At 39.7% G+C, this 12438-nt stretch overlaps 1 protein-coding gene across 1 annotated transcript in view; it reads left to right on the plus strand.

Annotated features, from left to right (window-relative positions):
• NR3C2 (nuclear receptor subfamily 3 group C member 2) overlaps positions 1-12438 on the plus strand; it is a 330651-nt gene that overhangs the window by 283097 nt on the left and 35116 nt on the right. Inside the window, 1 exon segment of the mRNA XM_021698802.2 lies at positions 8120-8250. Coding sequence (XP_021554477.2) covers positions 8120-8250 — 131 coding nt within the window.

Below are 12438 nucleotides of genomic sequence, written 5' to 3' on the forward strand. Positions count from 1 at the left end.
TAGGGCAACTATAGGTTCGAAGGGCTAGCCTCATAAAGTAGGGCAACACTGGTAACATAAGAATGGCAAGATGGCATGGGTCCTGTAGATACAAAAGTTGTTCAGTTCTTTAGCTAAATTAAAAGCAGGCAATTAGCATACAAATCATTTAAATTGGGAATATCCTGGAGTGCCTGGGTGACTCAGTCACTTAAGCTTCCAGTTCTTGATTTTGGCTCAGGTCATGATCTCAGGCTTGTGAGATGGAACCCCACCTTCAGCGGGGAGTCTGCTTGAGATTCTCTCTCTCCCTCTGCCTCTTCCCCTCCCCCTGCTCGCTCGCCCTGTCTCTCTCTCTCTTCCCCAAATAAATAAATGAAATCTTTAGCAGAAAATAAATTGTGAATATCCTTCCTACTCTGATTATAATGGGGCTTTCTCATTCCACTGTTATCATGAAAGTGAACTCCATTTTCAACCCCAAATTCTCTCAAAACCCAGGAAAAATATATGTTCCAACTCTTCAGTTATTCACTTTTGTTCCGATTTAATCAGGTTTGGAGACGTTAGATTATTTTAATATTTTAAAACTATTTCCAAATGACCCTATGATTGTAGTTTAGTGTAATGGGTGTTCCAAGAGAGAGCCAGATGAAGTTATAGCTATGAATAAAATTGGTGTCTTAGTTTGAAAAAATGACAGGTTTGCAAAACTATTGAAATATTTCTTTTTTTTCTTTTTTTCTCTAAGTGTTTTTTAAAAAATACTCTAGGACCATCATTCTTGTAGATTTTATCCCAGGGCATCCCTTTGGAATTAGAACTGGGTCTCTCTGCCCATTTTGGTTGCTGTATTTATTTATCCAGAAATAGAGTTCATTCTGTAACTGCAAATGAGATGTTTAGAAATGGATGACATGTGCCCCCTGTTCAGAGGGCTGTCAGTTATTCAGGTCTGATGTTCACTTGAATACAGAGCTATTTCCTCCATCAGTAATCTCCTACTGCCTTCATGTTAGTTCAGCATTCAGGGGTAACTTCTGCACTGACTTTTATTTTTTAGAAGAATTATAAAGATTTCATCTTTTTCCCAACGTCATTCATGTATTTTTACATTATCTTACTGAAAATGAGGTAAGATTATAAAATGAATAAAAGCATGTAGCAAAGAGTATTGCTGTGAAGTAATATTGCAAAATTAATACCAGTATCATGCCAAAAAGATTGTCCTTGTTTCAACTTCTATGGATATACATTTCCGTGCATTTAATCTAATTGTGCAAAAATGATGTGATGTAAATGTGTTTTTAAGATGGCCTATTTTCCTGAGATTTCAAGCTATATTGAGTACCCAGTGCTCTTCATTTAGAGAACTCAATTTCATGCAGTGGAAACAGCAACTGAGTTTGAAAACACAAAATCTTACCACGTAATGGGGAGCAAAGGATAAACAAGTGAGTGAGTGGAATAACAAAACATAAGGTACCAAACATCTCTTCATAGTTGGAAAGAGATACTCTGGAGAAAACAGCTAAAAAGCGCTGGGCCACTGGCAAGCGTGGAGAGAGAAGATGACATGAGGTACAAAGTGGAGAACCTGGGGTCGGTCCTGGCTGCATCGTGTACCTTCATTTCCTTATCGTGAACAGAAGGATAATTATTCACAAGGCACTGTGAGAATTAGCAAGACTAAATTTAGCGTTGGTGGATGGTAGGCACCCCATGAGTGATAGCTGTGAAGACCACGGAGGTTACTCAGGGAATAAGGCCTCAAGAAAGAGGTAACGAGATGTTCTTTGTACTGAAGGGGCAAAACATGCTTCCTTTGGGTGTGTTGTCACACACACACGTTCTCATCTGTCTTCAAGTAGAATCTGAGGTCTCTCTTTAAGTCGCCTTTCATCTGTGTGTGGATGTTTTGTCAAGACGTCTGAGAACAGAAACATTTTAACACGGAGGTGCAAGTTCCTTCCACCTCCCTGAAAATCTACACACTCCCTGGTTTTGCTCCTGCCTTACCGTACATATAGAAATAATAGTGACAATATAATATTGTTTTCCTGTAAAGTCATCTTAAGAATTTGATTATTACTTAGCTTTGTTTTAACCAAATTCATCACTGATCTCTCAAGAATTTTATTTTCTTTATTATACCAAAAAGAAAGCCAATAGTACTTTATAAGAATTTACATATAATTGGTTCCTACATTTCTGCAAGGTTGGAATTATTATTAGTATCCCAGTTTGACATGCAGTAAGTTTGGGTCTCAGAAGTGGCACAGTCGCAGACTCACAAAGCCAGCGCCCTGAAGGGCGGCTGGGCTGCACATCTCCAGACCCTGCTGGGATGAAGCCAAGGGTGCCTGTGCGGTCTCCAGCACCAGGTGGCCTAAGGAATCAAATGCACAGGAGTCCACTTTTTAACTTGTCTAGCATCAAATGCATATTGTGCTGTATTCCGTGGATATCCTGATTTATAATCCACTCCACCCCATTTTACAACCTAAATCTCTTGAGAAAATTTTGAAGAACTTCACAAGTGCTATATCTATTTTATTAGACATTTGACCTTTGTGTAAATTTTCAGTATTCTCTTGCTCTGATCATCATCATTTGCAAATCATTGTTTTGTTGTCTTCACTTTTTCCTTCTCTCTCATTCATTCATGAAATATTTAGTGAGCAAAGATTGACACATGACACTTGGCTATCATATTCTACTTGACATTCAAAAAGGTTAGCCAGACATGGATCCTGTCTTTAAGAAGCTTGTAGTTAGCAATCAGAATGGTGGAACTGAACTGAGCCTTTTTTTTTTCTCTAAGCACATGGAAATTCTGCATTTAAAAAAGAAAGTCTTAAATATATAGGCAAGCTTAAAAAGGGGGGGGGGGGGGAACGGGTGCAAGAAAAGGGAATTCACAGCCAGAGTGGTTTAACTTGGAGCTAAAGCTATAGTTGGCCCACAGACTAGTGGATGTAGATAAATGCCTTAGGGGTGCATATTAGAACACAAACAGGAACGGGAAACAAGAACATAGACTCTAGCAAGGCTGGAGCCTGAAATGGAGCCTCTTGCATAAAGCCATGTCTCTGCAACTATTTCACTGTCTCCTAACAAGGACAGTAAAACTCAGCATGCCAGCCAGCCCAGCGACATGGCAGGAAGGCTGAAAGGAATAAGAAACACAAGTCTGTATCACATCAAATGTGGAGTCTAAATTTAAACTACACAAGTCTTGTAAAAAGCATTTTAGCTAAGGAATTAGCATAAAAACTAGTCCAAAACAAGTGAAATGCTTATGCCCCCAACAGTTATAAATGCTGAAACTTCCTTTAGAGTCCCTTCCACAAGGCAGTGCCCCTGGGATTCCCCTAGGCCAAAACAGTGTGTGGTAGGTATGCATATTAGCATCCCAAAAAGTTGAACAAACAAAAAATCTGAAGGAAACTATGAAATATAATGTTAAAAGTATTTAGAGATATAATAGGTAAAGATATAATTTAGAGAAAGAAGATATAATAGCCAGAAAATAAGAAGTACCTAATGGAAAAATAACAGAGATGTCTGAGAAAGAACTAAATAGAATATTTCTAGGCAGCTAGATGTGAAAAAAATATTGTCATTAAAACACTGTAGACATTAAACGGATTAGACACAGAAAAATATGTACTTAGAAAATAGATCTGAGAAAATCACCTAGAATACAGTCCAGAGAGATAAAAAGAAATATGAAAGGAAGGTTGATGTGAAGACACAGTGAAAAGGTCCAACACACTGCTAATAGGAGTTCAAAAGGAAAAAGTAGCGGGGATGGGATAGGGGTGATATTTGAAGAAATAATGTCTAAGGACATTTCAGAACTGAAGAAATACCTACACCTTCAAATCTAATAGGGACATTGAGTCCCGAGCAGGAGAAATAAAGATTACTCTGCACTCAGGTACTTTGAAATGAAACTGCAGACATCAAATAAACAGGGAATTTGGGATAAGCTACCAAGAGAAAATGCAGGTTATCTGTAAAAGAATGACAACTAGACTAACAAGAAATTTCTGCAAAAGCAGCTCTTAAGGCCCAACTATAGGGGAGTTCTATCTTCAAAATACTGAGGGCAGTTACCTGTCAAGCTGGGAAATCTATGACTTTGTAAAGAATGAAGGTGAAATAAAGAGATTTTCAGACAAATCAAGCCTGAAAGACTTGAACTTTCAATGACCACTGTTGAAAGAATTATGAAAAAATATTCTTTAACATGTAAGAAACCAAACCGAAGTGTGAAGCAAAGTATAAGAAACAGTGGTGATCAAAGAAACCCATCAGTAATGAAACAGATGAGGGTATGTGGGTGTGAGGAAAGAAGGGCTGATTTCAGGGGAGATGTGAAAACAGGTATAATTTAAATTCTAAAGAGCTGTAACAAGGAGAACTGGAAGCAGTAGGCCAAAGACATTTTACGTGTTTGTTTCTCATGGAAAAGCTATTGATTAACTTTTGACTTTTAAGTATACAAATTCACAACTTTATTATTATTTAAGGAGTAAAAATGTGTACTTTCTAAATCCAGTACTGGAGCAAAGAGGGGAATTTTTTAAAAGCTAGATTGACCTAGTCAAAGGAAGGAAAGTGGAAAGAGAGAAGGAAAACAGGAAAGTTAAAATAGTAGGAAAAAAATCCAAAACCATCAGTAATCACAAGAAAGAAGAACAGATTAAACTGAGTTGTTAAAATACACAGACTCAGATTTTTTAAATCCAGTTTTTTGCCTCTTATATAAAAGACGTGAAATATAATTATTTGGGACATTTGAAAATAAGGGATTAAAAAAAAAAAGGCATACCAGGCAAATTCTAAAGAGAAAGCAGAAGAAAGTAAGAGGAAGGAAGGGAGAGAGAAAGGAAGAAACAAAACTATCAGACAAAATTTTTTTTTAATTATTATTGTTATGTTAATCACCATACATTACATCATTAGTTTTTGATGTAGTGTTCCATGATTCACTGTTTGCATATAACACCCTGTGCTCCATGCAGAACATGCCCTCTAATACCCATCACCAGGCTAACCCACCCCCCACCCCCCTCCCCTCTAGAACCCTCAGTTTGTTTTTCAGAGTCCATCATCTCTCATGGTTCGTCTCCCCTTCTGATTTCCCCCCCCTTCATTCTTCCTCAGACAAAATTTTTAAGGCAAAAAAATACTAGGATTAAAGATGGTGTTACTTAGTGATAGAAGAGGAAAAGCTTACAATAAAATGGGTAAAGATATGAAGAGACAAATCAACAAAGAAGAAACCCAAATGGTCAGAAAACATTTGAAAAATGTTCAGCCTACTGGTGTTAATGGAAATGCAAATAAAAGAACCAATGGGGCTATCCTTTCAGCCCCTGTCAGCTGGCCACAAATTTGGTGGGGGTATGGAATAAAAGGAAGTTCTTATCTTTTACTGGTTGGAATGAAAGCAGCAGATGTGCACCCATGTGTGACTCAGCAATTCTGCTTTCATTCTGTATCCTAGATTAATGCCCTAGGATGTTCCTTGGGCATCATTCATAATAGCGATAAAGAGGAAACAATCCAAGTGACCATCAGTAGTGGAATGGATAAGTAAATCATGATATGTGCAAACAAATGAAACTTGCATCAGTGAAAGTGAATTAACTTACGGTTACCTGTATTAAAATGATATATCTCAGAATTACAACACTGAATAAAAATAAGCTGCAGAAGGATGTGCATATCTAATTTCAAATTTACATAAAACAAAGCAGGTACTGTACGCTGTTTTTATAGATACATACATGTGGCCGTAAAATATATACATCTGAGAGGAAATGGTAGTCCCCCAAAGTGGGCGGTTCCCTTCTTGAATGAAGATGAATGGGAAGCAGGAGGAAGAGAGAGCAGGGTGTAACTCTGCCATGTTTAATTTTTAAAGATCTGAAGTAAATACGACAAAAATATTAGCATTTATTTACATTGTTAGTTCTGGATGGCAGATGCATAGGCTGCTGCTATTCTATGTGTGTGTGTATGTGTTTAAAACATTTACATAATTAAAAATATCTTCCAGATTATGGGAGACAAAAGACATACAATAATAACACAGAGAAAACGTTCTGTTCCATTATGGGTTCTATACAGGTGGCTTTCAGAGTTGAGATGAAAGGGATTTCTGCCAATGAGGGGAACCCAAGAATGCATCCTGGGAGAGGTATCGCAGTGTTGCTGTCCTACAGACTCCCACCTGCTATCCATCACCTTTGGAAATATATCAGCCATCATGACCTCTTTCTCTTGTTTCTTTGGCCTTTATCAAGTCTGTTCCTATTTTTCACTAATAGTCTCTTTTTCACTTATTAGATTCTGGTCATTATAAAGCAATAGTTACCAGCAATATGTCCCAAAAGATTTATTATTTTGAGAAGGAAAATCTTAAAAACTAACTGATGCTTTGTTTACTTCTCATGGAAAGAGACAATGATGACTTCTCTTGCTGTATAATATAGATTTTTATGGAAATATTTGGGGGCATCTGGGTGGCTCAGTTAGTTGAGCATCCTCTTGGTTTTGGCTCAGGTCATGATCTCATGGGTTGTGGGAGTCTGCTTGAAGATTCTGTCCCTCTGCCCCTCCTCCTACCAGCACCAACACTCCTGTGTGCGCCCCCCCCCAAAATGAATCTTAAAAAAAAAAAAGGAGGGGCACCAGGGTGGTTCAGTTAAGCGTCTGCCTTCTGCCCAGGTCATGATCCCAGAGTCCAGGGATCGAGCCCCACATCGGGCTCCCTGCTCAACAGGGAGTCTACTTCTCCCTTTTCCTCTGCTCCTCCCCAGCTCATACCTGCTCTCTTGCTCACTCTTTCAGGTAAGTAAAATCTTTAGAAAAAAATGAAAGGAAACATTTAGACTAGGTGGAGGGAGAGGATTGGTTAGTTGTCCAAGTGGAAACATGCATATATTGCCCCAAACTCCTGACATAGGAAATGTTGGGATTCAGAGCTGACAGCCAAGAAAAAATTCTTGAGACATCTTTGGTGCAAAAAGGTGGTTTTATTAAAGCATGGGGATAGGACCTGTAGGCAGGAACTGCTGCACTGGGGTCATGAAGAGTGGCCGATTATATATTTTCAAGTTGGGAAGGGGTTAGGGATAATGTAAGTCTCTAAGGAATTTTGGAAGCAAGGTTTCCAGGACCTGAAGGGGACCAGCTATTGTTAGGAAAAGGTCATTTATTACTGTCTAATATAACCTTAGTCATGAGACCCTTCAGATGTGTATCAGTGGGCCATATGCTTGGAGGACAATTGCCAACATATATCTAAAGGAAGTTTCCAAAGGAATTTTTATATATTCAAGTAGACTTACAGGATCCTGGGGAGTCAGGATAATGTTAAGCTAAGATTACCTTTTGCCCTTAGCAAAGTATTAACATCAAGGCAGCTGAGTTCCTAGAGGAAGGTCACTCTACCTGTTTCAAGACCTTGTCAGTGGTCTATAAGTAGTAAGGAAATTTACTTTTTTCTTTTGCCTTTGTTTCCCACATTGCTTTTTCCCTTTATCAGAAAGATTCTAGTCCAGGTTCTCAGGTTTCAAAATTTTGTTCAATTTCCTTTTTAAATGTGCTGCTTCAAATAGTTAACAGTCATGTTTCATGACCTCTGTAAGGGAAGTCCATGTGGAAATAAGACTGGTCATCACTGTCCCGTATTCACAGCATCTAGTATAGTTTGTCAAAATAGTTAAGTGTTTGGTATCTCTAGCTGAAAAGGAACAGAAGTTTGTGGGCTTCACCCCACATCACAGCGGCCTCTCTGCTCTGTGGATGATCTCACTATATAACACAACACGATCAGTCATCGTTACTCTTGACATAAAATAAAATAATGGCACACGTGAAAAAGTTTGGTTTCCATGCTTCTGACGCATTGTTACAGGGTACTAGGAAATGGCATGGCAGTGTCGGTCTAGAAGCAGTTTAGCCATCAGTGTGAAAGGCATCTAACTTGTCTTTGGATACATATCTGCTCCATGTTGAAGCCAAAGGGAAACTCCGACTCAGATCTCTTATTAAGCTGCCTTGGGCCACCAGTTTGGGCTTGATAACGAACCTTTTTTTTTTTTTTCCATTTCCTTTGCAGAGAGAAGATGCATCAGTCTGCCATGTATGAACTATGCCAGGGGATGCACCAAATCAGCCTTCAGTTCGTTCGACTGCAGCTTACCTTTGAAGAATACACCATAATGAAAGTTCTGCTGCTGCTGAGCACAAGTAAGTTGATGTCCACTTGTGCACTTTTTCTACATTGTCAAATAGTCTTACCTTTAAGGAGATTAGCCTATTTTCAGTGTCAGGTAGTTAGTATAAAAAAAAAAAAAATTGAGGCGGTGAGAAAAGGGCTTTGGTCTTTTGGTGAACTAAGTTACTTGGAAAGTATGAGGCTTTGGGTGAAGAAAGAGCATATTCCTTCATTTCTTCATCCGACCACTAAATATTTACTAAGTGTCTGTTATATGTATAGTAGGATTAGGCAATTCAGCTACTACAAGGGTGAATGAGGTGCAGTTGCTGCCCTCAGCGAGTTTTACTATAAGATAAATTCAAAGATACTTTTAATACATTGTGGAAAGGCATTATGCAATCATGATAGAAGATAGAGTGTCACGGTGGTTCAAAAAAGGGAGGAGCATATTTAGTTCTGGGAGTCAGGGAGGGATTCATGATGAAGCTGAATCTTGGCAAGCTTTGCAAGGGTTATGAATTGGTTATGAGGTCTGAGATGGCATTCCCATCAGGGGATGATGTGAGGGAGTGTGGAAATGTGGGAAAGCATATCCAGGCATTAGAACTTAGTTCTGGAAGACGTGTTTTACCCGTTAATTTTTAAATTTTTTATTTCTGTATTCATTTAACTTTTCAAGGCCCATGGGGTGATGTTGGGTTGGAGAGGAGTGGGGAATAAGGTTGGGATGGAGACTGGACCAGGATATTCAGTGTCTGTTGAAGGCACCTGACCTTCATTGGGTGGGCAGAGGAGTGCAGCACCGCAGGCTTTGAGCAGTGGCATGACATGACCCAAGCTGTCTTCTGTGCCTTTATGAAAATGTATCTGGTAAACTGGATTAAAGGGGAAAGAGAGGGGGAGGTGGAGAGGCAAAGACAGAGAACTGAGCCAGATTAGAAGCACAGAGACCTGCTGTGAGGCTGTTGAAATAATGGCCTTGAATGATGGTGGTGGGTGGTGTGATGTACAGGAGCAATGCATTCAAGGAACAAGGCCGAACTAGAAGGGGAAACAAAATGGTATGGGTCAGAAGTCACACAGGTTTTGCGCACAGAGAAATGGCTAGGATGGCTGTGATACCATTAAGAGGAGTATGTTAATGTTGGGACTTGGAGAAGATTTGGTGGGGGTTTTATAAAATGAGTTCAATTTAGATGGGTTAATTTTCAGATGTATCCCAAAAGATGGGGAGAATTTGGGACTAGCACTCAGAAGACAGGCTTGGGTATTGAGACATAAACATGAAATTATCCTCATAGAAAATTGTCATCTAAACTAAAATGGTGTGTGGGGTTGCCAGGGCACAGAAAAAGGAACGGTCCAGTTGAGCTACATGAAAGGAGGATGGCAGGGCTGAAGAGGCAGAGATGGGACTGTCAGAGACGCAGAGAAACTGGGAGCCAAGAACTGGTTTCCAAAAGGGGCATGACTAACAGCAGAGCTTCCACAGAGAAAGTTGAGAGCGCAGAGAGAGGCCAGTGAGAGTTGACCATTAGGCCTCAGGCAGATGCCTGATGGCCAGGGACTTGCAGATTGATGGGAAGCTTTTTTAGGCTTCTGGAACCAAGTATGAGAGTAGAGAAGTTGATGACATAAGGTGCCAGAGAGACAAGTCAGGACAGGATTAGCCTTGGCAAGGATATTGAGCACTTCTTCCTCCGGCAATGGCACAGACATTTTCAAACTGAGGGGAAAGAATCTGAGCAAGTTCACATCAGATGAGAGGAAGACAAGAATGATGGCAGGAGGCAGCATGGAGAAGAAATCTCTAAGCCAAGTAGTGTGGCCACTGAGGAAACTGGGAAATGTTCTGGGTGCCAGGGCGAGTGGCATGGACTTCAAAGGAGGAGAGATTGTTGAGTGACCACCTGGAAGCAGAAAAGAGAGTCCAGCACATGCCCAGCCCTCCCCTTGGCTCATGAGTCAGGGCCGTGGCGGAAGGGGCAGTTTTCAGTAGAGTCGTTTGGGAGAAAGTGGCATTACTCAGCAAGGTAATGAGAATAGGAGGGGTCAGAAGAGATGTTGTTTCCCCCAGAGAGGGCCTGGGTCTGAGGAAGTGAGCCTGAATCAAGTAGTGACAAGAGCAGGAAGAGGAGATGCTATAGCGACTCTGGATAAGCACCTGCTTCCCAGTTTAGCAGCTCACGGCTTTTGAAGTGTTTGCCATATATCATCTAATTTAATGCTTAAAACAACCCCATGTTCTAAAGCTAATGAAAAGGAGGCACACAGGCGTTTTTGTCCAGTATCCTCTGTGCATTAGAACTCAAAGCCTTGGCTGTGGCCTTCACGCCCAGTGTTGTTCCCGCTCTCCCCAGAGCGGGGAGCCAGGGGCTGAAAGGCCGGCCGTGGCACGTGGCTGCAGCGGGAGGTGCGGAGTGGTTAGCAGGTGGGACCCAGGCTCCAGCCCAGGGGGCAGACCCGCAGCCCGGGTCGGGAGGTGGGGCCAGCACCTCACAGCTGTGTTTTCTTTGGCTGGCACAGGTATTTTAGGTTGCTCTTGTCCTTTTGTCTTGTTTTATTTTCACTGAATTCGATTGCCCAAGGCAGGGCATGTTCTCTCCAGTTTGCCACAGGCCCTACCAGTCCTCACTAATTACACTCAGCAAATCTCCTGTAGGGTCGTGGGCGCAACCCCTCATCTGCAGGGTGCTCAGAGCTGGACTCTTCACCCCCGCCCCACCCCCGCTCTCCCTCGAGGTTTCTGAAATCCCCGATTTATCCTTTATAGAATATAATTTTGGAACCAGAATCTTTAAATTCAGCGACAGTGATTCTATTCCCCTTTCCAAGCTATGTCATTAACCATTACTGGCCTGAAAAATATTGAAAGTATAGATCTAGATGTAGATAGATCAGATGTGTGATAGAATTTAAATGAAAAATGCATGTGATACTAATTTTTATAAATTTTGACTACTCCAACTTAATTGGTGTCTTATCCTTTTAGATCATTTAATCAGCCTATAATCAATCCTGATATCATTTTGAAGCTACCTAAATTAAATTATTAGCTTCCAAGTAGCTCAGTACTTTCAATTCTGATTTTTATAGATGCAGGAAAAGCAAAATAAAAAGGCAGGAAAACATAAGTAAAGAATTGTATGAGTCACAGAGCTGCAGGCTTTAGTAAGCTTATTTAAGCTTATTTTGCTAATATGTGATAGAATGTGTTAGAAGTTTTCTTCTTCTTTAGGATGTTAAATTGCACACCTGATGTCCAGTGTATCGAGAAAGTTTTTAGCAATGACATTGAGAGAATCTTGTGTTCTTAATGCTTATGGAGGAAAACAGATGAACCTCTACCCCAGTTGTCTCTGCTCTTCTCCAGCGCATAGATTTTGGATGGTTTCCAGCAGCCCTGCTGCATTTAATAAGTAAATTCAGAAAATCTGGGCAAACCTCCAAAATTTGAGGTTTTGCTTAAGTTCTCCTTATTTGTGGGTTTGTTTTAACTTCTAAAAAATCTGGCTGGGAAATTGGTACAATATATTTCAGTTACAGCAATAATATATAAGTAATATTTGACACAAATCATTTGTATTCTTGAGAATTTCTGATACAGAACTATCCGTAAGAAGGTCTTTGCTTAATCTTAGCAGATACACCAAGTAGTAGTGAAATACAGTAGTGAAATTCATTCACTCCATTCTAATTTTAGGTAATTGTTAATGTATACGATGATCTCTGTAAATATTTATATTGAAAAGCAAAAGGTGTACTCCTTAATATTTTATAACTTAAAAAAATAATTGTTAACCTGTGTGTAGGCACTATTTGCAAAGTATTTGCAAACTTGCCACTTCTTTCAGAAGGTTCTAAGTTAACATTAAAAATTTTGGTAGACAGTAGGTCTGTAGTTTTACTATTAACATCCTGGTTATGACCGTCCTTCATATTTTTTATACTTTTAAAACAAGGCTTTATTTTTAAAGAAAACAAACTATTTGTTATATAATGGACAGCATTTAACTTTTAATGTGAATGTCAAATATTTGAAAACACAGCTAATATTGTGGCCGTCTCAGGAATGCATGCAATTCCTATTAGGGGTTTATTTTTTCCCCCACAAAAATAGATTTAGATAAACCACAAATCAAAAGCCTCAACAATTAAACTCAAGGAGACTATTAACATAAGATGTGAGTGTAATTTGTAAGATAATTTTTATACAG

This window comes from Neomonachus schauinslandi, chromosome 2 (genome assembly GCF_002201575.2).
Source record: "Neomonachus schauinslandi chromosome 2, ASM220157v2, whole genome shotgun sequence".
Lineage (NCBI taxonomy): Eukaryota > Metazoa > Chordata > Mammalia > Carnivora > Phocidae > Neomonachus > Neomonachus schauinslandi.